At 42.6% G+C, this 26,990-nt stretch overlaps 1 protein-coding gene across 1 annotated transcript in view; it reads left to right on the top strand.

The window, feature by feature from the left end:
* GBE1 (1,4-alpha-glucan branching enzyme 1) overlaps window positions 1-26,990 on the top strand; it is a 594,445-nt gene that overhangs the window by 451,033 nt on the left and 116,422 nt on the right. Inside the window, exon 12 of the mRNA XM_086934076.1 lies at window positions 24,245-24,375. Within this exon, the coding sequence (XP_086790202.1) occupies window positions 24,245-24,375 (131 nt within the window). The remainder of the gene's footprint in view (window positions 1-24,244; window positions 24,376-26,990) is intronic.

The following is a 26,990-nucleotide window of genomic DNA, read 5'->3' as shown; positions in this document are numbered from 1 at the left end:
CAACAAACTATACTGACTATGGATAGACAGTACACACTAGAATATATCAAAAAAGGGGGGTGCTTTATTCAATAATATAATTATTAGGGATCTGACTTTTTAACATTCATTGTCGATCCAACATTGATAATATCGTATGCACTTTATAGTTATCATGTGTCCCAATGCATTAAAGTAACAGTAAATATATAAAAAAACATTTAAAAAAATTGATAAAGATAATTTAACATTGCTACGCGCGTTTCGGCTGTGAGCCTTCATCAGGAAGCCATGGTATATATTCTGAATGTACCTGCGTAGGGAAGCTCTTCCGACTGTTGTCGAGATGCCGGAGAGCCAGATCCCATTATTGGAGGACTATATCCGCGTTATCTACAGTAACGTCCTGTTCCGCCCCTCCTCCCCAACTGCAGTGAGGAAACACCATACAGTGAACTGTACACTATCCGCCCTAAACAAGATGTCCCGCTCCCGGTGATAAGTCCCGGAACTCTCCACGCCACCTTCTTTTAACTGGAGCAAGGACACACTACTCTGTGACCCGTATAATAACAGCCTCCATCAAGATATCCCGCTCCCGGTGACAAGTCCCGGCACTCCACGTCATGAACTACCGCTACCCTACGCAGGTACACTCGGAATATATACCATGGCTTCCTGATGAAGGCTCACAGCCGAAACGCGCGTAGCAATGTTAAATTATCTTTAGCCATGTTTTTTTTTATTTTTTTAATATATTTACTGTTACTTTGATCTATTTATGTATTGTAATTCTTGGATCTATTTATGAAATGTATATTCCTATATAAAAATGCATTGTGAGACATGATAACTATAAAGTGCATTCGATAATAATCAATGTTGGATCGACAATGAATGTTAAAAAGTCAGATCCCTAATAATTATATTATTGAATAAAGTACCCCCCTTTTTTGATATATTCTAGTCTGTACCGTCTGTCCATAGTCAGTATTGTTTGTTGTCAGTCAGCGTCGATTTGAAATCCATGTTCCTAAATATTCGTCTTTTCAAACACTTTAGTGATCCTGATTTATGAACCTTAGTCGGGGATACCTCCTTTTCTTACATATAATCTCATGAATGACCAAATGAAAGGAGAACCACACCAGGTTTATATATGAAATATATGTATTCATTCTAAACACATCCCTCTAGTCTCTTTATGAGGCTAGAGGCAAAAGTGCATTCAGTAAACTTATTTAGCACACAGTAAATTAGCACAATATATGATTAGCCCTAGAGGCGTACCAAACCAGATACTAAGAAAGTGGTATAAGAACCACGACTGACATAGATACGTGGCCTAGAGCATTTAGAACCGCTGGGGCCACTAGGAACCACCCAAGGTAGTGACACAGGGGATGCGTGCAGGGTCTAAACACAGCCGCAAATCACTATTGAATTCTATTGGGGAAATTCGCGGTTGGAAAATCACCGATTAAGGACACTTAGAAGAGGACTTGGAGCAAAGCCCTTTAGAACTAGGAAGTTCTAGAGTAAATACCTACGGGAGCACTGGAGTACTCTAGTTACCTCACACATGGAAGCCAGGTGCATAGGTGTCTTTTGGTGTCGGTTGTTGTCGTTGTTTTCAATGGCGATCTACTGCAAAGTGCTGCTGGCGACAAAGTAGAAAGTGTCCGGGTGGATCGAAGATGTGAAGAACCTGAAAGCAGAGGAGACAGAGTCCGGGTCACTAGCCAGTGACCAGAAAGGCGATGAGAAGATGCCAACTGATTGGGTGGTTTCACGTGAAGAACGTGAAGCTTGACTCTTCAGCCACGAGGACCAGGAGGCGTCGAGGATGACCAGGAGCTGGATTAGAGCTGTCCCACAAAGGATGTAGAGTGGTGCTGTGTTGGTTTCCATATTGGACCCAACAAGCTTTGGCAACAGCAACCCATGCAGAAAGCAAAGATTGACTTCGGTGCAGACCAGCAAGGTCTGAGGAACTCAACCTTTGGAGGGGAGTCGGGGCACGTCCGGAGCAACCAGGAAATCCCAAGAAACAGAAGTTACCTTTGTGGGGACCCACCAGTCGACGGACCAGGGATCACAAAGGAGCCTCGAGCGGAATGCTAGAAGTGAGCCCATGGAACACTCGTGGAGTGTAGGCCCACAATCTTTGGTGCAAATGGTGCTCTGTGCTTGGACTAAAAATAGCCAAATGACCAAGTTCGGGAAAACTTGGGAAGGCGATGCACTTGCAAATGTGCAATGTGTCCAGGAATTCCGGTCCCACGTCACTCATGAGTGCAGCGGGTCTCAGCTTGGCTGGGATCTTGTGTCGGCCTCTGAGAAGTCTGGAAGTCCGTATCCTGAGTCACAAATCCATTGGGATCCGGCAGGAGCCTTGGAAATGCAGACCGGCTAGATGCTTCTTTGGTGCCTGTTTGAACAGGGGAGTCACTCCTTGTCCCCAAGGGAGATTCTTCCATCTTCTAGTCAAAATAGAATGTCAAAGTTCCAGAATATATGTTGCAGAGTTTCGTCCAGGTGTAATCTAAAGTCCTAAGGACTGGGTTCCTATACTTATACTAAGATAAGGGGTTGGACTTACTCTTAGGACCCACCTATGGGTGGATCCAGGGAAGGGGGTGGTTACACGCCTTTCCCTTAGACCAGTTTTGCGCCAGAGCAGGGGTTGAGTGCCCCCGCAACCGGTTTGAACTGGGATATGCACAGGGACACCAAGTGTGCCCCAGCACTGTCTGAAAACACTAAAGCCTGTCTGGGAAGTGGTTACACCTCCCTATGACAGGAAACCTATTGTACTGGCCTCCCCTGCCGAAGTTTCGTCCAGCAGCAGGAGGTCAGACTTGTGTCTGTGCCTGCAGCATCCATTTTGTGATGCTGGGGCTCTTTTAAACCATTACCGGTTAGGTAAGTGTGTACTTGTCTTCTCCCTCTAGAAGGGTGGAATTCTACCCCCCCTCCCCCGCCAGAATTGGCGGGGGGTAGGATTCCAAAGTGTTTGACACCAAACACGACATGTTTCTTTGCAGCCATTGCAAGTTAGCATTAACCGCAAGGTTATAATGCACTTAAGCGTATATGGTCTGGTGTATCACAGAACAGCTACAGAGAAGTGATTCCGAAAGCTGCAGAGGGGTTCTGCTCATGCATGGGCACCCTCTCACACAAAACCAAGCACTCTGCCTTCAGGATTGTTAAGGCCTGCCATAGGAGTGACTTATAGGTTAATATGGGTCAGTAATTAAGGTAGATATAGGTAACCTATATCTTAGTAAGGGGTGCATGCACCACCTTACCCAGGCTGCAGTAGCAGACCTGTGGTGCCATTTTGGAAGGCTTCCCAGGGGTGGCATAATACATGCTTCAGCCCCTGGTTCGCACCCCGGGGGTACCTATTCCCTTAGTACCTAAGGTACCATATACTAGGGACTCACAAGGGGAACCCAGTAACAAATCTGGAGTGACCCTAATGTACATGCAATCAATTTAGAGAGGAAGTAGATTGGCTGGGGTCCTGGTTAGCAGGGCCCCAGCCAGACTAAAGTAAAAAAAAAAACTGTGAAACACCAGCAACAAGTGGGGGTAACCATAGTAAGCAGGTCCTATTCACCTACAGCGGTGGTCAGAACCCGCTTCCTTGGCTTTCCCTACATCTGTGAAAGGTGAAGTTTGGAGGAATGCAGCTGCAAGGAAGCTACAGATGGCACAACAACCTGGATACTGACAGTCAGTTGGCTGGTTCTTATTGAATCTTGGGAGCCACAGCAACTCATGCCCCCATGAAATACTTTCATTGGACCATAAACTGATTCAGAAGGATGAAAAAAAATCCCTTCCTCCGATGTCTCCAACCCCACAGGCTTGCAGTCAGGAAAATACAGAATGTCCAGAGAACAGAGGGCCCTCATTGTCAAAGGGTGAGATGCTAATTATGGCCACTTTACTAGAGATGCTAAGCACTGTGAAAAACATAGGTCTCCTCATGAATTACTCTACAGCCACATCTCACTGACCGCCATGAAGTTGGACAACTGAAGCGCATGATGTATGACATACAATTTATTGGAAGATAACACTCAGAGCCATGGAAGATAGTAATTTGAGGCCTGCCCTGTTGCCAAGATATCCCTCCTTAAGGCTAAAGTTAAACAGCTTGGAAAACGCAGAAGTGAAGCGAGGCTAAGAGTTGTGAACCTCCCTGTATTGGCGGAGATTGGAGACTTCACAGTAGATATGCAAAGATACTTTAATGAAATTGTTGGTGGCGGAACAGATAACAATTGAGTGATGTGACCCAAACAAACCAGTTCCCTAATGAAGGTACTTCTGGGAGGGATGTGAATGTTTGCACTATCCTTGCTTAGCTAAGTGAACCACAACACATTGAACAATTAGAGTTGCATTTGGAGTCCGGCGTGAGGAGGCGAGTTCGCGTATCGGCGGCTCACTCTTCCCAGTTCTGCACATTTGGAAACTCGATTTACAGAGAACTGTGAAAATATCAGGAACTTGCCCAGCATTCCTTATTGGAATTTTGCCTCACGCCACAGGATTAGTGTTGCTTGGAATTATCGCCAGACTTCAAACCACAATACAGTGAATCTATTCAGCCGTGAACAAGTCGTATGTACAACTATACTGTGATGACGAAACACGTGTTGGCTTGGGAACTGTTTCACTTACTGAAGGCTTGAATATCAAATAAAAGAGATAAGAAAGAGAAATAGAGAAAATCAACAGATTGATTTATTGTATTTATGTGTGATTTACATTGGAAAATACCAGTTGAATTTTATGTGTGCTGGGGTATACATTTAAGAATAGGGAGATATTGGTTTGAGCCTTCAGAGTCCATATCTTTCCTCCGCAGTCACACAGCACTGCAGCAGAGGCAGGAACTACAGTGAGTTAAAAATGAACTGTTTATGGGCAGCAAAGCATCTCTTTTGGTTTTGTTTGAAACTATGTACGCAGGAAGTGTCAAAAAGATATGTTCTTTAAAACAGCAGCTGCTAATGAAGATCTCAACTCTAAAAATCCCATTTCAATGCAGGAAATGAAATGAAATGGGGTTTTATAAAGCCTACTAATACCCGGAGGTCTCGTAGCGCTAAGGACGGGTGGGCAGGGGATGCCGTCAGCCTGAGGGGTTACTGAAAGTGTAATATTTTCAGATGTTTGCGAAACTTGAGGATCTGGTTCGCTACACAGGGTGAGGGGCAAGGAGTTCCAGTCAGAGGCAGCGTTCCAGGAGAAGGAACGGCCTCCCCATCTAGCTTGTTTGATTTTCCTAGTTGATGCCAGAAAAGTAGTACTGGAGCGTTGAGATCTCGGGCGATGGTATGGGGTGACTAGGGAACAGATCATTGCAGGGCCTTTCTGCCACATAGCTTTATGGGCTCTGCACATCGCCTTGAATTTAATCCTGGCCTGTATAAGCAGCCAGTGGAGTTTTCTCATAGCGGCTGACCCCGAATGTCTCTGGGGAAGTCCCAGGAGGAGTTGTGCAGCCGCGTTCTGGGTGACCTGAAGTTTTTTGATGGAGCTCACCGGAGCGCCCGGGTAGAGGGTGTTCCTGTAGTCAAGGCGGGACAGGATGATTGCCAGCACCATATTCCTCTGAGCCTGAAAAGGGAGGAGAGGTAGAATTTTCCTCAGCATCCTCATCAGGCCAAAGCAGGTGGCAGAGAGTTTGGAGGCTTGCTGGTTGAAGCCTAAGGTGTTGTCGAGCCATATTCCAAGACTTTTAATCTGATCTTTGGGTGCTGGTGGGGTGCCCATGCAGGTCGGCCAATCAATGGTGGCTCTGGGCGTTGGGGACTTTCCCAGGAAAATCAGCTCCGTTTTGTCCCCGTTTAGTTTCGAATGAGAGAGTGCCATCCAGTTGGGTATTGCTTCCAGACAGCTGTCCAGATTGCTAGACGTGCCCTCTGAATGGTTAAGCGCTACCACTAATTGGGTGTCGTCTGCGTAGGTAACAATTTCAAAGCCAAAAGGGCGCACTATCTCTGCCAAAGGCTCCATATAAATATTAAAAAGGGTTGGGCTTAGGGAGGAACCCTGGGGGACCCCGCAATTGAGGGGCCAAGGTTTGGATTGAGTGGCACCCTCCGAAACTTGAAACATCCGGCCTTCTAGGAAGGATTGCAGTCAGGTGAGGGCCTGTCCTGTGACGCCGAGGTGTCTTATACGAGAAAGCAAGATGTGGTCCACGGTGTCAAAGGCGGCACTAAGGTCCAGCAGCATAATTGCCGTAGTGCCGCCTTGATCCATGTACCCCTGAGCTGACTCAGTTACTGCCAACAGGGTGACCTCTGTCCCGAGCTTGGGGCGGAAGCCTGCTTGAGAGTCATGGAGTAGGTTATCAGACTCCAGGTAGTTAACCAGAATGGAATTGATGTGCTTCTCAAGCAGCTTGCTCACCCATGGTAAAAGGGAGATCGGGCGGTAATTAGCCATAATAGCCGGGTTGAGGTTGGGTTTTTTCACTAGTCCTCTGACCTGGGTGCACTTCCATGCCATCTGTACTATTCCTGTGGTGATTGAAGGAGGAAGTAGGAGGCTTGACTGGACTGGGCCAATTATAAAAAGGTTTGAGGAAATTGATGAATAGAGATTTTTAATATTGTACTCTTAGGCTATAATGAAAATCCTGTTTTGAGAGGTTTTTTTTCTTGTATTTAGTCCTTAAATGGTATTATACATTTCTTATTTGAGTACCATACTGGAAGTTGTCATGCCAGATCATAATGCCCTATGTGATGGTAGGTTTTTACTTGATACGGTACAAGAACTTTGTTTGCAGACCGTAATTAACCATTTCACCGTTTACAAAAAGCCACTGGTTATGGTATTGTGCTTTTTGGTGATGGACTTTGTCAATGTTCATGATCATGACTGCAAACATTACACAGTAAATAGAAGCATGGGTCGTGGTCTTATTACTACCTTGCTATATGATATGGCTCCATTGATTATGTTGTGTACTTTTCATGATTTGACTTACCATTTATACTGAGAATATATCCATATGTCTTTGAGTTTCTATGAAAGGGTTGTGTAAGCATAACTCTGGGTGGACTTCTGGCATCTTTTTTGAAATTGGGTTAACAGTCTTGTATTTTAACTACAACCATATAACCCCTTTAGTGTGCAACATTTTCCAAGATGGTTGGATTGGAATTTGAATAGTAATTGTCATCTATGTAATTATTTTTTACAAATGGTTTATGTTGGAGTGTGATTATTTAATTTTATATTTTTTAATATGACTTATTTTATTTTTATTTGTGTGTAGTAGGAATATTTGCATTTTTTTTTAGTATTGCTGTTCATGAATATTATAATAGAATAATAGTTTGTGCGTTTAACAATATCAATAACATTGCTTTGTATCATAAATGTCATGTCACACATTTTAAAAAATGTTATTTCTTTTTTCAGTTTGAGTATTTCGAAATTTTTATTGCTAAATATTTTAAATGATTTTTTTTGTAAAGGTAAGTAATTTAAACATTGTTTTCTTAGAAAAAATGTAAATTATATTTACATATTGTGCAATGTATATTTTGACTTAAATTTTCAAAAATTCAACACGGTTTAAAAACATTTTTTACTTGTTTTATATACATATCTACATCATTTGAACCTTTGTTCTATATGTATACATTAAATAAGTGTATATATTTTTTACTAATTAATAATTTACACTTAATCGATTTTTTTTTTGTATTTTTTTTTACTTTTTACTTTTTATCACAATATCTTTTGTTTCACGTGTGAATATTTTAAAACATTTATTCATCATTTCTGCGAATTTGTCTCATTCATTTCTATGGGGATATAATCTTATTTACTTTCATTTAGCAGGCTTTTTTTTACCTGCTATTCTGTAATCTATTTGTGTTCTTTTTAGTCTGTTTTCCCGAGACCAGGTTGCGGTGTTCGTCGGAACAGGCAAGTTCTTTTTTCAGGATTATTTAAGGGTTTTGAGGGCAGAGGGGATTTAGGGGGGAGATCTTGAAGGTAGTTATAGTGTTGTTTGTGGGTTCTTGGATACTTAGATGTATTGATATTGTTTTTCACTGGTTTGTAGTTTTGCATGGTTGTACGGTTTTTATAGTAATGTGTTGCTATGTAATGTTAAATTAAGTTATGTTTGTTATAGTTTGATGATTTACTGTTATGTATACATATTTTTGGTAGTGTTGTGTTTTGTGTGTGTGTTTTTTATTTCCTTTATATGGTTTTGTCTACGAACATTGGGAGGTTTTTATTTTAAATGTTAATTTGTTGTTGAGTTGTAGGCGTTGAGGTTGTTGGGTTTCTTTTTGGTTGCTATTTGGTTGAGTTTATACTTTGGTATTAATTTATGTGTACTTTATTATATCTTTCTTGCAAAGGTAGTTGTTTATTGATGAGTTGAAATGTTGGTGAGAACATTTACCAAAGTTTCCTTGTCTTTCAGCGTTTGTTGTTTTTGAAGTAGTTACTTGAGTAAATTAGCATGCCTTTTATATTGTTGATTTAATTGTTTGTTTGATTGCATTGGTTAAAGTGGTTTATAGTTGGTATTTCATTGGTTGGTTTAGTTTGAATTATTTTTATTTGTTTTGTCCTATGGTAAACACTAATTTAGGTATTATTTTTTATGTATAAAAGATGTTTTTCTACTTTTGAATGTGTGTGTATGTATATATATTACATGGTAGACCCTCCAGGGAGACCCATAGTTTCTTCAATAGGATCTTTGTTGAAAAACACTTCTAGGTTTATCGATTACTTTTTAAGACCGTATGTCATTGCATTGCCCTCATACCTAAAAGACACAACACACTTTCTGACGGTAATTGATGGAATGCATTGGGAAAAAGATTTCTTACTGGTCTCACTTGATGTTAGCAGCCTATATACCTGCATTAAACATGATCTCGGGCTAGAAGCTATACAGCATTTCTTCAAAACAAGATCCATAACTTATTACCATCATTCACAAATGCTGTTAAAAATGATCAAAATCTGTTTGACCAATAATTTCTTTTATTTTGATGAGGACATCTATAGACAGTCACAGAGCACGGCCATGGGAACCTGCTTCGCCCCCAGCTACGCGAATCTTTTCATGGGCTGGTGGGAGGAGCGGGTTGCCATGGTGATGGCTGAATTTTCCAACATTGCCCTGTGGCTGCGCTATATCGATGACATTTTTTTCATTTGGAGGGGTACGGAAGAGACTGTAACATCCTTTATAACTGAGCTGAACAATAACAATTTAAATCTGCATTTCACCAGCAACATCAGTAGGAAATCTATTGAATTCTTGGATGTTCTGGTAGAAGTGAAGGGCGATCAAATTACATCTAAACTGTACCGGAAGAACACAGCCGGTAACAGCATTCTGAATGCCGAGAGCAGCCACCCCTCCAATTTGATACGCAGCATCCCATATGGGGAGTTGCTACGTGCAAAAAGAAATTGTAGCGATGACTCCTCTTTTGAACTGGAACAAGAAATTATGTGCAAAAGATTCCTTGAGAGAGGCTATAGCAATAACCTCATCAATAAAGCCAAGCTCAGGGTTAAATCTTTAAAAAGAAATGACCTTTTGTATCCCAAAGTGCAAGATAACAAAGAAAAGGACACTGTGAGATTTATCACCACTTTCTCAGGACAGGCGAACTCTGTAAGACACATTTTAAAAAAACACTGGCATGTGTTGTTAACAGATACTCACTTGAGTACCAACTTGAGCAGTAATCCTCAGGTTACTTTTAGAAAAAGTAAAACTCTGAGAGATGAACTGAGCCATAACCATGTGAGATCTAGGGATGTCTCCAACAGTAGAAAACCGGCTGGTTTTCGCTGTTGTAAAAAGTGCAAAGCTTGTAAGAATAGCATAGATTGTCAAACTTTGCTGATACCGAATCTCAACAGGGAATTTGTGATAAAAAAGAATCTGGCTTGTACCACCACACACTGTATATATGTTCTCATCTGTCCCTGTCAGAAATGGTACATTGGCAGCACAAAGCACGAGGCCAAGAAACGTGTGCTGGAGCATTTAAGAGCCATAAAAAACACCAACAGGCAGTATCCTGTTTCTCGCCACTTTGCGGAATACCACTACAGTGACGAAAACCAGGTGCGAATAGTGGTGATTGACAGTGTCGATCTCGGTGTGAGAGGGGGGAACCGTGAGCTATCAATGCGCAAATTGGAATCAAAATACATTGTTGAGTTGGAAAGCCTTGCTCCTAATGGGCTGAATATTACTGAGGAGCTAGCAATTCATCTATATGAGTGATGTGATCTGAAGTCTGAACACAGTTTGCTAAAGTGTAAATATTGTCATGTTTTTAATTTCAGATTGTTATGAGCACTGTAACTTATAAGGACAACTGATGGTTAGAAGATCGAGGCCTACAAAACATCATGAACACGTAGAAATTCTAATATGGATTATGATGACATATGAACTGTGAAATGCCCACTAGGGCGAGACTTATTCAATGTGACTAGCCCACTGGGGCAAAACAATGACAAATACCAATGTCACAGCCACACACAGCGGGAATGTAATCGCATCACATGCAGTATGATTTGTGGTTGAGACATGTAATGATGTTGTCACAGAATTAGACATGTAAAAACTACGTGTTGCCTTGCTGAATTGCACGCTAAAAGATGGCCGCCACAGTTGTTGGTAAAAATCACGTGAGGTGTTGAGTTGTATTTAAACATGGTGGCACTGTTTGTCTATGAGCGTGATCAAGGGTTCATCCCCGAAACGCGTCGTTATTCCCTATGCTGAATAAACTCAAGCTAAAGCACTCGAGGTGTCCGAGGGGTTCTTTCAAAAGTTTTGGAACCTGGGAGCGGATATTCACAAAGTGCCGGCTTTGGGACTCGGACCGCCCTGACAGCCTTGGAATCTCTCCCGGCACTCGTGGAGTGAAATATATATATATATATATATATATATATATATATATATATATATATATATATATATATATATATATAACTTTCCTGCTAACTTTGTTTTTTTGCTGGACACAGCATTCGCGTCGCCCCCGCTCCCCCCGATGCTGGATCAGCGCATGGGGAGAGAGGCAGTATGGGTCTGCCTGACAAGGGGGACCTAGGAGGACTTTACCTGTTTTCCATCCAGCAGCGGCAGTTGAAAGCATCACTTGGTGTTCAGCGGGTCCCTTCACTGCTTGGGTCCCTGCGGCGAACTACGATGACCAGCATGCAGTAGGGGAGCAGGCACAGCACAAGGAGCTTCGCACCTGAGAGGCAGAGGAGGGGCGTGATCATGTGACTGGGAGTGGTCACCGCTGTTAAACCACCACAGAAATGGACCCCTTACAAGAATACAACTGAAACAGGCACTGAGGAATCATTTGAAGAAGAAACGCGTCTGCCGAGCGTTTCAGGGACCCTTTTTTATGCTTGTGCACTGACAACAAATAAATCCGCTTTTAAGTCCCCACAAGCATGGTCACACTTTTTTCCTGTTGGAGGGAGAGACTGGTAGATATATCTATATATCTAAACAATTTTCCAAAAGAACGAATTACTCTCACTCAGCGGGTCAAAAATGTCAATTTATTTGGGATCGCCAGACTTGTTTCAACAACACCTTGTCTTTCTCAATGCCATTTACATGGAAACACTCCATTACCATTTTCTTTTGTACCGAGGCTTGCCTTGCTCTTTTTGGTTCCTTGCTGGCCAATTATTTGTTGGCTCCACAGGCATGCACCTATCCATTCAAGAACCGCAGAGTGCTCCTAATTCGTTCTTTTGGAATAAATAATTGTGATTTTTTTCACAATATAAGTTAAAAATCAATATTTTTTTACAATATTTTTGTTCTTGATATTTATGGTTTTATTACTTAAGCGTAGGAAGTTGATATCTTTGTGATCAAAATTTTTGTGTTTAGATAGTGTATGGATCAATATATCAGTGATTCCAAGTGCCAATTCCTCAATTGTGGCCAGAATACTGTCCTGCCAGGCAAAGGGGTTTGTTGTTTTTTTTAAATATTTTTTTATTTTTCCATCAACATCAGATTTACAGTTTCATCATATATTGCCAGAGAAACAGAAACAGGGGAAAAAAAAAAAGAATTATAAAAAGAATTTTATCTTACAATTCAGAAAGCATTATCATCCGGTTTGAAACAAATATACTATTTTTTTCCCCCAAAAAACACACAAAGAGTTTTAGACTGGGTAAGATAGGCTAACAGATGGAAGAGAAAAAGAAATTGTCTCAGAAATAATAGAAGACCATCATTAAGAAATATCTTAGTCTTAATTGCGTCTGGCTTTCCCCTTAATTCATCTTAAAGCTTTCCCAGTCTCCTTTTCCATTCAATTATTGGGGCCCATATCCTCCGACTGGCCTCTTTTTTTTCTCTCCCTCTTTTTTCATACAAGCCCATTTCAAAAATATTTATCGCCAGTACGCGTGAGATCCATTGCTGTAATGTTGGGGGGTTAGGATCCTTCCAAAGTGTAGCTATACATAATCTACTACGGGTCATAGCTAAATACAAAAACTCATGGTGAAGAACATCTACACCTGTCCTCGCTACACCCAAAATCATAACTTCATCTGTCAAAGTTAAATGTATCCCCAGAGAGTCGGCAAAAAATTGTTCCAAAGATTTTTTATATATATCCAAAGAGGGGCATGATGCAAACATGTGTATTGTATCTGCTTGCGTGGATTGGCATCTCGGACAGATTCCCCCGCTATTCCCCCCCCATTGAGCTATTTTATGAGGAGTACAGTAGAGTTCGAACATAGTCTTGTAGTGTTGAGATTGTAAATTGGCTACACTTAAGACCGAGTTTGATAGTTTTAATGACCTCTCTTCCTCATTTCCTGTTAGACCTAATTTGCCTCTCCACTTCTCATACATTCTTTCACAATCGTCTTTTTTATGTTTACAAATTTCTTTGTATAATTGCGAGATGGAGGTTCCCCCTTCATCCCTTACACATTCCAGCAATTCGATTCTTTGAAAATTCATGTCTCCTCCCTGTTTCTTTATCAGAACTGACCTCACTTGTAGGTACTTAAAGAAGTCTCTACGCCCTAGGATATAGAAGCGTTGTGCCTGCTCAAAAGAGATTAGTCTGGGTGCCCCTATAAGGTCCCCGATAGTTTTAGCCCCCAATACATCCCAGCCCTTCATAACTGGGTCATGAAATACCCCCGGCAGTGATGGGTTCCCATACAAAGGGGTATAATAATTCATTCTCCCTAGTTTTAATTTTCTCCTTATCCCAGACCAGACTGATCTTGCGGCCACCAAGGTCTTAAACCTTACTTTTTTGTGATAACTCCTCTCCTCATATGTGAGTAGCCATTGATTAAAGTTTTTCACTACTAATTCATATACGTCTGGGACACCATCTCTCCCTCTCCATCTGTCTAAAACGCTCCCCCCCCCAACATACCTCTGATGTATTGTAGGACCGTTGCCCAATAATATGTCTTAAAGTCTGGTAGCGCCAGCCCACCTCTTTCCCTTGGCAGTGATAGAAACTTTTGGCTGTGGCGTGTTTTACCCTTGGCCCAGATAAATCGATTTGTCACCTTTTCTAGCTCTCTGAACCAGCTATTATTAAAGGACAGCAGAATGGTTCTAAATAAATAAAGCACCTTTGGCATAAACACCATTTTGATAACGTTGCAACATCCAATTGTTGTTAGGTGTAGGTTGTTCAGTTTGTAAAAATCAATTTTGGCCTTATCTATAATGGGGCTTAAGTTCTTAGATACCACTTTGGAAAGGTCTGAGGTTATACGAACCCCCAGATATACTGCTGTCTCTACCACTCTTGGATCGACTAAAGATATTTCCTGGTTTATTACTACTTGGGTTTTGTTTACATTTAATTTGTACCCCGACAGTCTTCCAAATGCAGCCGCTTCCTGTTCTATTTCACTTAGGGCTGACATTGGTTCGCTTGATGTTATAGCCAAGTCATCCGCATATCCTAGTATTTTAGTTTCATGCCTATTCAGTACTATGGGCAGAATGTTTCTATTCTGCTCTATCCTCCTAATGAATGTATCTATATATAGAGGGAAGAGTAGCGGGGAACAAGGGACACCCTTGCCTGGTTCCTCGTCCAATATCTATTATGCCACTCAGCTCCCCCATGGTTCTAACTCTTATTCTTGGGTTGTTGTATAAGGCTTTCAGAGCTCCCACAAAGCGCTCCCCCAAGTTCAGCTTCTCCAGCGCAGCCCAGAGAAATCCCCACGAGACCCTATCAAATGCCTTCTCAGCATCTAAGAGGATCAGCGCCATAGGGTCTTGTGAGGATGCCGTGCCATCAAATAACGTAAGCACTCTTCTGACATGTTCCGCTGTTCCTCTCCCAGGTACAAACCCGTGCTGCCATGGGGAGACGATCTTACCAATTACTGCTCCTAGCCTATTTGCCAGCATCTTTGAGTAGATTTTCACATCGCTGTTCATTAGGCTTATCGGCCTATAAGATCCAGGATTGGTTGCGGGCTTGTCTTTTTTCAGAAAGACTATCATGGTTGCATCTCACCATGACTCCGGTGGTATCGCACCCTTTTGTACATTTACAGTCAGCTCATACAGTTCTTCTTCTATCTCGGCTAAAAATGTTTTGTAGAACTCCAAGGGTATAGAGTCTGGGCCTACTGCTTTGCCAGACGGTAAGTCATAAACTGCCCTCTGTATTTCTGTTTTATTAAATGCCATCTCCAGGCAAAGGGGTTTGAAGGATCATATTCGGAGGTTGTTGCATACCGGGGTTCCTCTGTATCAAGAGGTTTTTCCCATAATTTAGCATGATTTCTGTTTCCCAATTTCCATGCTAGATATCAAGCATTTTGATCAAAATAGGCTTCCCATGTCCTGGTAGGGAGTATCAAATTTAAATCTTTCACTCCCGCAGCTCCGATGTAGGCAGCGGCATGGCGTTAGAGTTGCAAATGGTCACCAGTTCCAAAGTCGATGGGGGTTGATGCCTTGGGTTATTCTTAGTAGCACCCCGAACTCACTTCCAAGGGCCCAGGAACTGGAATTGGCAACATTTGGCAAGAAGGCCTTCTCAGCAGAGTAACCCAGGGGTTTCAGGTGAAGTCTTTAATTCCCCTGAGACTTCTCAACATGAGGCAAGCTCAGCTCAAGCCCACGGAGAACCTTGGAAGCAGGATGTAAAAAGCAAAGTCAAGTCCTTTGACTCCAAGACAGAAGAAGCAAGCAGCAGACCAACTCGACAAAGCAAAGAGCAAAGGGACAGCCTCTCCTGACAGCTATCCAGGGTTAAGTACATTCTGCCAGGAAACAAGCATCCTGGGACCAGATTCAAGGTATCACTCTAGCTCAGGCAGACCTCAGCTCCCTAAGTGTGATTGTCTAGAGTGGGTGCACAAACAGCCTGTGTATTCTGACCCAGACATGTATTCAGAGACAGCAGAGGCACAGAATGGTTAAAGTAAGAGAATGCCAACTTTCTAAAAGTGCGAAAAGAACAGATTATGGACGGAATGCTGAACAAATCAAGCAATTTTAGCAAAGAACCTGGATTAAACACAGATCTGTGACTGGGGGTGAATATTTGTTCAGCATTCCGTCCATCATCAGTTTTTTTGCTTTTGTCCCCCTAAGTGGGAAGAGTATTCCCAGGTGTGCGTCCTAAGCTCACTGTGCCACTGAATTCAAGCTAGCCTGGCTGATGAGGGGCGATACCTTGAATCTGGTCCCAGGATGCTTGTTTCCGGTGTAGGAGGGACCTAGCCTGGCAGTTCAGTTTGGACGGATCCCATGGGGAGCGGTCAAGACTGATTTACATAATGCTGGGTCCAAACTGAATTGGATTAAACTCAGATCTGTGACTGAATATTTGATGTGTTCAGCACTCCGCCCATCATCTGTTCTCTTTGTGCTTTTAACTTTCTAAAAGTGACATTTTCCAATCTGCAATTTAAAAACTAACTGCACTAAAATAGATATTTTTAAGTTGAGTACAGAGACGCCAAACTCAAATTTTCTATCAGTTCCCAATTGGCAGTTACACTTGTAAGATGTTACAAGGCAGCTCCAATGCTAACCTGTGGGAGAGATGGGCCTTGCTGTAGTGAAAAACAAAGTTAGAAGTATTTCACTACCAGGACATGAGAAACACAACATTAAAGGTCCTACACTGCACCCTGCCAACAGGACTACCTTGGGGTGCCTTACAAAGGGAAGGTTTGTTGAAAACTGCACACACAGACCCTGCAGTAGCAGGTCTGAGACATGTTTGCAAGGCTATTCATATGGATGGCACAATCAGTGCACTAGTAGCATTTCATTTACAGGCCCTGGGTATACCTGGTGCACTGTACTAGGGACTTACTAGGAAATCAAATAGGCCGATCATGGAGAAACCAATTATTTCATCTTCGACAAGGAGTACTTGCACTTCAGCACTGGACGGCAGTCCTAACACCAGCAAAAATGAAATGCAGCACACAGTCAAAAGCAGGTGGTCAGAGGCAAAAAGACAGGGAAAACCACACCAAAAAATGCCAGGTCTAACATGTCCCCCCCCCCCCACACACACACCTGAAAATGGGGAGAGCTACCAAACCTGTTAGGAGTTCTTATCACTGAGGCAGAAGAACCTGGAAATCAGTGTTGGCATGTTCTGTTCTAGGGCTTTGTTCCACTGTAAAGTCCATTCCCTGTAGTGAAATGGACCACCTCAACAGTTTAGGATTCTCAGACCATATCTGCATTAACCATCTGTTGGGCCTGTAACCTGTCCGATCCTGGTAGAGAGTCCCAAACGAGTTGGGTCTTAGCTTCTTAAGCACCGAGACCACTGCAAAAGCTTTTCTTCCCATTGCGCTCCACCTCTGTTCCCTGGGAAGTAACCTCCTGCTAATGAAGGCTTCAAGTTGATCTAGGCCCTCTTTGGCTCCCACACCATACTCTGAGGCGTCAGTCTGCACCACTGATTCTTTGGAGAACTCAGGAGCCAGTAATACGGGCGATGTGCATATGGCCTCCTTTGGTTTTTCTAAGCAGTCTGGCATATCTCTGTCCAGATCACCTGATGGAGCGGTTTCTTGGAAGTCAACTTTGTCCAGCGGGCAACAATGGTGCCATACCCCTTGACGAATTTCCTGTAGTACCCGGTGAGACCTAAAAAGGCTCTTACCTGTGTCTGGGTTTTTAGGGGTGCCCAAGCCAGAACGGTATCCATCTTTGCCTGGAAGGGTTGCACCTTGCCACCCCTACCTGGGGTCCCAAGTAAACCATAGACCCCTGCCTTATCTGGCACTAAACCTTGATAGTTAGGCCTGCTGTCTGCAGGGGCTTCAACACCCCCTGAAGATGGTACAAATGGTCCTCCTACCTGGAGCGGAGGACTGCAATGTCGTCAAGGTAAGTGGCACTGAAATTCTCCTACCCAGCCAGAACCTGGTTGACCAACCTCTGGAATGTAGCAGGGGTGTTCTTCATCCCAAACTGCATGCCATGGAACTGGTGGTGCTCTTCTGGTGTTGAGAACGCTGACCTCTCTAGTGCCCCTTTGGTTATAGTATTCTGCCAGTACCCCTGCATTAGAATAAACATGCTGAAGATGTTGGCAGGTCTAAGCTGGTCAATGAGCTCACCAGCTCGTGGAATGGGGTACACAACATTCTCTCCTATTTCATTTGTAGCATGTATGAGAGCCCTGAGGTACATGTAAAGTAGGATACCCGTATTGGAGGAGCATCCTTGCGTGTATTAAATCCCTATATCTGTACAGTGCTCCAGAGGGTTAGTGGTAGTTAGATTGCCATTTATCCTTTCCCATTTTATTCCCCATCCCTATAGAGTGTTTTGTAAAACACAGTTGCAATTCTCTAATTTTAGTGCTCCTCCTGAATGAAGTAGAAGCATAGATTTTTTGTTGGTATTAATAATTGGCCAAACTAATTTCTGAAGACAGCCTGTCACCCAATGTAAGCAACACCTATACAAATCAATGGGCAAAAGATAAGGTCATGTTACGTGCCTCATATGCTGAAGAGGAGCTACTTGCCCAACCCGTTGATCCTCTGCTTGTGTTGCTGGAATGACTACAATCTCAGGATAAATATTGTAGCTGAAACTGGTTGTCATTACAAACTGGCACAATACAAGCGAAAGGCAATTTATTTTCATTTGCTCCCCCCCAAAGTATTGGCTTATCTTGAAATCTGACTGGGGGCTGCATATGGTTAGCTGTCCCTGGGCTGGAGTAAAGCTTACCACTGAAACTCTGCACATCAGTGTAAACAAAAGGGAGGACTCAGACCACAAACTAGGTTGTCTCTCTTCTGTGGGTAAGAACTATATACCACAAATAGTGAGGAAAAACTCTGTTGCTGAAACATCTAGGAGGTGGATGACCCTATGAGGCGAGGACGTGTTCTATTCAGCGCTAGCTTGTGAATCATTCATTCACTAACTGTGAGGAAATTGGAGACTCCATGTGTGCCAAAATCTTAAGTCTCTAATACCTATTCCGACCTTCATTTGATCTGTTATTGATCACTGAAGATGGAGTGCTTTATACGGTTACCATTATTAGAATACCCCTGTCTCTGCTTCTTTGAGACCAGCATGCCTGCGGTACACTGCATTCACTACACTTCTTCCTATGCCAAATGATAAACTAAGGCCAATGTGCCAAAGCTCTCTGTTCACAGCACCCATGCTGTGTGCCCCATGACTGATAGCCTGTTTTCTGCACCTTGCATTGCAAGCGAATCTTCTTTGCGTTATGTCCACATTAACTCATAGGCTACAACTTTTATTACACCAGCCATTGCCCCTTTCTAATGTAAACCCAGTTCCTGTTCACAAACTTCTAGCTATGTCAGGTAAGCTGTGAGAAGGTTGCAGCCACAGACTCCCAAAACCAGCAGCCTGTAAATGCGGGCTAGCCTGAACAATCTTCATCCAGTGAGTGGTCCTGCTGCAAGCAAGCAAGCTCTGTCTCGTTACAACAGCATGAAACACTCTGTAACCAATGATCATATGTTGTTGGTATGACTGCTCCCTCCATTCACTGCATTTCTTTCCATACCAAGTGGTTGTGTTAGAACGGTAAGCCTCCATTCTGCAATTGCTGCACTACTTCCAATACGGCCAATGATTGTGTAAGACTGTTTGCTGCACCTTGCATTAGCCCTGAGTTATCTACACATAATGTATATGTGAACTTGTTTGCTATACTCCACATTCCTGATGAATAGTTTTAGAATGTCCACAAGCATCAGACTGGATCTGGTACATTTTTTCAGCATAGCCCTGGGCACTGATATGTGGTGTCCTACAGCTTTGCATTGACTTTGCTCCGCCCCATTAGTGTCGACTGGAGCCATATATAGAAACCACCCAAGTGAAATGTGCCTTTGTATGTGTATCCAGAGCTAGCTCCTACTTTTTCTCATCAGTTGACTAGGATTTCTCTAAGTAACCTTCCAGTGTGCAAGGAATATGTCCCCTCCTAAACTGCAGAGTTTAAACCTAGAGAAAAAAGTGATAGATCCTCACAAGGTGAGCACAGATGTTTGGAGTTGTGCTGTAGGTCCAAATCCTATTGTGATTGGACTCTGATGAACCCAAAGGCAATCTGGCACCAGTAAGTCAAGCTGGACATCACAGAGAAGTTGTGTAAAGGCTGCTCCTACTTAAAGTCAAGGACACAGACTTATTCCTGCTTTCTGGGCCAGTAACGCTACAGGTCTTTATTGCGTCCCAAGTCTTTGGATAAGTAAAAGTTTAGAAAGTAATGAGTCACTAGCATTATCAGTTTGTTTCGTTTCCTTTTGGGCTCTCTAGGGCCCCCTTGGTTGTTCAAGAAGGTGATGTTATGTTATGTTATGTTATGTTATGTTATGCGTTTTTTATTAGGCGCACAGATGCTCCAGCGAAGGAGCGTCCTGGCGCCCGACAAGGCAGCAGCACAACACAACGAAACAAAAAAACAGAGATTTTAAAACTAGGGAAATAGGAAGGTTTTCACCGCCCGGCGAAAGGAAAGCAGATCCCCGAGGGCGCGGATGGCCGGGGGCAGGGAGTTCCAAAGCACCGCCGCGCGGACTTGAAAGGAGCGTCCGCCGGCCCTGCTCCGCTTAAAACGAGGAACAGCAGCCAGTTCTAAATCAGCAGATCTTAACGCTCGGGCTGGAATGTAGTGAACCAGGAGTTTAGACAGAATTGTAGCCGGGGACCCCTTGAGTATTTTATAGGCAACACAAAGGACCTTAAACTGAATCCGCTGAGCCACTGGGAGCCAATGCAGCGAGCGCAGGGTGCTAGAAGTGGGACATGATCTAGGTAGCCCTACCACCGCTCTTGCTGCAGCATTCTGAATCTGCTGTAGGCGACCAGTTTCTGCCTGATTCAGGCCTACTAATAGGGAGCTCGCGTAATCCAGCCTAGAGATGACAGTGGCTTGGATCACGAGTTGCCTAGTAGAGGCATCAAAAAACGTAAGCACGGGACGAAGCCCCCGTAAGATGCCGAAACAACAGGCCGCCGTGCGTTTGGTATGACAGACAAACGCAAGGGAAGGATCCAGCCAGACCCCGAGATTTTTAAGCTCAGAAACTGGGGTGGGTGTAAGACCCAAGTCCCCTGGCCACCATCTCTCTCCCCAAAGTTCCGGCTGTTTGCCAAAAATCATGACCTCGGTCTTACTAGCGTTCAACTGGAGACAGTTGGACGTCATCCAGCCCGCGACCGCCCGCAGTCCTTGTTGGAATCTGATGGCAGTGGTTGCAACATACCTTCTTATCTACCAGTTTGCCCTTACCTTGATGACTGGCTCTTGAAAGCATGCTTGCCGCAGCAAGTCATGGTTCACCTCAAGATAATGACAAAACTATTTACAATGGGGTTCTGCAGTCAATCCTCAGACCCATCGACTTTAGAGGTACTGTTTTATCTATTCAAAAGTTGAGGAGTCGCAGTTAGAAATATCCATCAGAAGAACAAGCTACTTACCTTCAGTAATGCCTCTTCAGGTGGTTAAATCTGCAGAATCCAGAAGCTGTAAAAATATGAGAAAAATGTCTAAAATCGTTTCCTTATCTCTAATGTCTCTCCCAGAAAGTAAATGATGCTATATCCGCTGCCTTGTAGCAGTCTGACACTCACGCCGATTTGTGTTGCGTTGTTTAGAATGAAACAGCACAGGGCACTGAGTATGGCCCTAGTGAACAAAACTATCACAAAAGACGCCAATCTGCATCCTGTCGGCTTTGTGCATTCAGCCGAATATATGAATCCACTACAAGGCATCCAAGAAAAGGAGACCATTTTAGACATTTTTTGCATATTTATACAGCTTCTGCATTCTGCAGATTGGATTTCACTCCCTCTACCTACTGGACAGGACGGAAGTATAACCAGAGCAGAGGTTCAGAATGATTTAATTTCTGCAGACAGCCCTGAGGAAGTCATGGGTTAACTCCCGGGACAACGAAACACGTGTTGGCTAGACTTCTAACTGAAGATATTAAAAGAGCAACCATACTGAAATTGTGTTGATGTTATAAATTTAAATGGATGTTATAATTTACTATTGTGTGCTCGGGCAGTGAGGTTTTTCTGAAACTGATTCCTTGGGGTCACATTTAGAGGTTAGGGTGGTTCCCCTTCCCTAGAGCACCGTTTACCATACACTGAGCTTAGATATACCCGTCAAGAGTGAGTGCCACCTCCACACAGTGTTTTATCAATGCCTCTTCTGGTGGTTATTCTATCTAACTACAGACTTCTCCCCACTCTCCCAGCTCCCGTTCTGTGGAATGGTTCATTTTCCATCCAAAAAGGTCCCAATCTTGCAAGGTGCAAACTTGCACATTTGATTACTTTTGGTCTCAATTTCTGAAAGCTCTGAAAATGTCTAGAAAGAAAATTGTCCGCAAATCTTAGGGGGCGTCTATATTCTGCTCCAGTTGTCACTTCTAGGGCAGCACAGAATTATACAATGCTTCCTTGTGGATCCCTGGGGCTATGCTAAAAAATCTTTTGAATGTAGTGTGGCAGCTGAGAATATTCTTAAAGTGATTAATCTACGGTTAGATAGATTCTCCACCAGAAAGAGTGTTACCAAAGGCACCTCTTTTTCTGTGTCTGGTATGACCAACAATCATGTTAGCCCGTGTACAGTTCCCTCAGTTTGCCATGGTGTTCTCTGTGGTCATGGGGAACAATGTGTCTTGCTGCATTCTTTCCATGACTGAGACCTGTTTAAGTCTGGCAAATCACATTTACACTTACCATTGAAGAAACTCTCCTGCACCTTTTATTGTACCTTAGATCAGTGTACTTAAAAATAAGTCTAGGTGATTCACACTACAAAAACGTTTTTGGTTGGGTTTTTGGGAGTGCAGGAGAATATGTAAAAGTACTAAAGTTAGCAACTTACTTCCAATCTCTGGATGTACCGGAATGTAAGATATGGCCTTATTAATGTGAGGTGGGAAAGTCTTCATAACAATCAAGAAGTGACCATTCTACTACAGGGAAGGAGTTCAGTGCCAAAATGCAGGGATAGAAATAATATATTTAATAAAATAAGTACCTTTAGCCGCCAGCCTCCTCCAACGTTGCTTCATGTCGCCTCTCCTATTCCTGGTGCAGCAGCCCCTGAGACAACTCCCATGCAATCATCGTTTTGCAGAGCAGCACAGAGATTGGCTTGAGCATGCTAGAAAGACGCTCCACTCAGGCCAGACAGTCTGTGGGTGTTTCTCCTGCCCTGAGCGCATGTGTGTTTTGGCCGTCCTGAGTCGGCTGGTCAAAGCCACATGAGCACTTGGGAAGTGTATGTGGCGCTCCTCCACCCCCCAAGCCTCAGCCCCACCACTCTCTGCAGAGCTGGCTCAGAGCCGGCAAATGCAAAATAAAACAATGCTCCTTCCCCATTGCGGAGGAGCCGTCACTGCCCCCCCCCCCCTCCCAGAACATGAGGGGTCCCTGAGACTCTCATATCTCAAAGATATTTATTGTCTTTGGACTAAATCGGGGGGGGCTGCAGGGGCTGCAATGGCCTTCTTTATGCCCCTGAAGGAGTAATGAATGCGTTTAAATCCATTATGATTTTTAAGTCCGGGTGTCAATAAAATTGAAATTCTGATTAAAACACATGATATCACCTGGCATAGGAATACTTTTCTGGCTTAGAAACCCATCTTCTGTTTTTGGGGAGTTAATCAACAAGCTTAATTGAGCAAGTTCCAAACTACCCACTGTAGTAATGACCAGTACAACAGGTAAGTTGGTAAAGGCTTTATTCATAAAGTACACTGACACCAAGGCACGTCTTACTGCCAAGAGCCCTCGCAGTAACTGTCTTTCCCCAACTGTCATTACCCTTGCCAGCGTTCCAGATAAGAACACACTGACGTCATACACATGCTGCACGAGACGCGTGCTGGTACATTGCATGGTACAGTGAACAAGTAAACACAACACCCACTACAGGGAAAGAGGGCTATATCTATATACAATCTATGAAAATTGTAGGCTGGGGGTAAGCAGGTTGATGTTGTGATTAAGCTCCATTGTGTCTTCTGCTCCATCAGAGTTACATTTTTCCATCTCGGAATATTTTAGTTATCTGTTAAAAACTTTCTACATCGCCTCTGCTCGATCCTAGAGCGCGTTGAAGTGAATAGAATGGAAGATAACAAACTTACATCTGAACAGTATGAACACTGAACCACATGTGGAGTCTTGACAGGCAGGTCCTATTTGATTGGGCTATGCTTAGTAAATACACATACTGAAGAGTTGCTTTGTGTATTCCGTTTTACTTTAAAATCGAATGCTTAAATTCCTACTTTTTCTCTCAAATGTGTGGGGTTATTTTTCTCTGAGGAGTTTTGAAATTTTATTAGTGTACTTGCTGAAAACGTATATAGTATTTGTGAACTTGATGCACCCACGTTATTACTTTTGCTTTAGATTTTTGCTACAGTTTTAAAATTAGACGAGACTGAAAGGACGCTCTAAGTGCATATTCAGAATAATGTGTTCAAATAAAGGACAGTGGATACTGTAACAATCACAAATCATTGATTCATTGAGTGCTTGGAGATTCTTGTAGAATATTTTGTTAGTTTTCTCAAATGCAAACTCAAAGCAATATTGGTTATAATGCATTTGACGGTTTCTTTTATATTCTTCTTTTTTTCCTTTTAGGCTTTTGTAAGCACAAAGCATGAAGGAGACAAGATAATTGTCTTTGAGCGGGCAAATCTGCTTTTTATTTTCAATTTCCATCCATCAAAAAGCTTTCCTGAATACAGAGTGGGTACAGGATCATCAGGAAAATATCCTTTTGTTTGATGACAGATACAGTAGGTTCTTGGGTCCTGGAAGTATTTTTCTAATAGTTCTGCATTTTCTATCATTGGATTCAATACGAATGTAAAAGTCCTCATAAATCTGATAAATGTTAAATTTGTAAAAACCTTTTCAGACTTACCCATTCTGCCACTCTACCTTGAGCCAGGTGGACTGCAGGCTTTTGCACATTGTGTTTAGAGTAGGATGGGCAGCCATAAGTCACCCATGTTCCCATTGTAGACATGACTTGCTGTAGAGAAGGGCTCAATTGAAACTTTTTGCATGGGCGGGATTTTGGTTTCAAGTTAGACTTTGTATCCCGTCCTTCTTATCCCCTGCCGGAACCTTGCAGCAACCGCATCCTACTGAAGTACCGGGCATACAACTAATGTCCTTCTCTTTACAGCTCCCCTGTATGTCTGTGCTTTCTGGGAGCAGTATATTTAAATATCTGTGCCTACTCGGAGGAGAAGAGGTATACCGCTATAGGGTAGGATAATCCAACTCATTCTACTAATCATTACAGCTCCCCCGTATGTCTGTGCACCCTCGATAATGTATTATTTCTAACCGGAGGAGAGGCATAGAAATACAGATAAATAATATAGAACAGGATGACTTAGTGCAACTAATGTATTACTCATTACAGCTACCCCGTATGTATCTTCCTCCTCAATGTAGTATAATGCCTCCTTGATATAGTGTTATTTCTAAGGGGTAGGTGGAATTCACTGGGTTTGATTTTGCAGAAGTGCATTAAAATATTTCCAGATTCCGCGACGGGTCGGAGCTATTTTCTTACCACAAAATGCACTCTTGCATCCAAAAATGTAATGCTAGAATGAATTGTGTCTAAGAGAATTTTGGGCAGAATGGTATTTGGTGTTATTTTCTTAGCTCAAAATGCACCTTTGTGTCCAAAAAGGGATGCAAGGTCACATTTTGTGTGAGAAAATAGCTCGTGCTATGGGCGCCCGCCGCCCTTCTATACTTTGCAGTGATTCAAAGTTAATCACTGCAGAGTATGTAATGGCGCCTCGGGTTATGCAGTGGTTTCTAAGCACAGCATGAAGAGGGCAGTCCCTCTATGTTTAAAAACCATTTCAGATTAAAATGATTAATTCCGCCTGCGGATCAGCAGAATTTATCAGTAATTCCACATTACAAGAGTAACAGGGAATTACCAAATTCCTCAGATTTTGACGGTGGAATTAAAATTTCCGCCCAGGCTTAATTTGTTTTCTGATAGGCATAGAAATACAGACACATATTATATTGCAGGAAAATTTACTACTCAAACTCCAAACCTGGAATATTTGGAGAAAGTGTTAATTCTGATATTATGATGTTGTTCCCACAATAAGGAAAAGTGATAATGCAGTATTGTCTGTGTGTCTGCATTTCCATTGGTTGCATGCACAGTAGGGGCTTGGAAATAACTTTTTAAAAACCGGTAGCTTCAGCGGGGAGCAGCAACAGCAGCCTTGGAAACTAATTATGATGGTTTTATTAAGATTCAGTGTCCCCTAATGCCTTTTCGTGGTAGTACAGCTCGAATACATAAGGCATGGAAAACAAAATCTTAAGATTGAAAACGATGTCTTGCAAACCGGTAAATTTTCTTTATCTGCTTCCTTGCCATTCTAAGCCATTCACATATAGCATTGCCATTTGGCAAATTGAAGAGTAGTTTGATCTGACTCTTCTATGCGTGACAGACATACTTTGTTTCACTTTTTTCTTGCTCATCAAAACAGATTTCCTTATGGAGTGTGATGGAAGACACCCTAATTAGGGAATCGGTGTCATTATGTTGATTGTAATTTAGTTTTTCTATAAAACTGAAAAAACCTGGACTTTAGTTTTGCCTTTAATACCTTTTGACTGTTTCCATGTCTAACCGGCTTGCTGTGTTAGAAAAAACTTGGGCTTTTATAGTTTTAAATAGTGGGAGACATAGCTGTGCAGTTTAGTTGTTGATTGCATCATTAGTATAAATCTTACTCATGTCATTGACGGGTAAAGTTAAGAGGGCCGGACCTCTTGGTGGCCATAGGCTATGTCAACATTTCCTGTTGTTGCTGGGCATGCACATATAACAGTATGCCTGTCTGAAAGAAGAGACCAAAAACCCGGGCATCTTTACTGTTGGAGACAGGATTTGTCTCCAATTTAAGCCATTAACAATGGCTGTAAGTGTTTGTCATGTTTCCACTGCTCAGTGTTTTAATTGTATCGTGGAGATTAGAATCTTGCTTTGATTCTTTAAACATATATTTTTGTTCAGCATGCAATCCACACACAACACAAGTTTATCTGTTTGTAAATGCAGATTCGCTCCAAACTGGGAAACTCCCAAAATGAAAATCGCATTAATCTCTTTGACATCCCTTTAAAGCTGGAAAATAAAACAAATATAATAATTTGGAGCATTGTATACGAAAAACCTATTTTTAAATGTTCTGCTAATTTATCCACAAACATCCATTCATGCATCAGTCATTGTATCTGTTGTGGTGTGTGCATTTATCTGCATTTATCTGATCGGACTGCCAAGTGCAGGTACATCCATAGGCTACAGAGCTTTGTAAATAAGGGA

This window comes from Lissotriton vulgaris, chromosome 8, assembly GCF_964263255.1.
Source record: "Lissotriton vulgaris chromosome 8, aLisVul1.2, whole genome shotgun sequence".
Lineage (NCBI taxonomy): Eukaryota > Metazoa > Chordata > Amphibia > Caudata > Salamandridae > Lissotriton > Lissotriton vulgaris.
The sequence above is the reverse complement of the archived record's forward strand: the minus strand, read 5'-3'. Positions and strand labels throughout refer to the sequence as shown.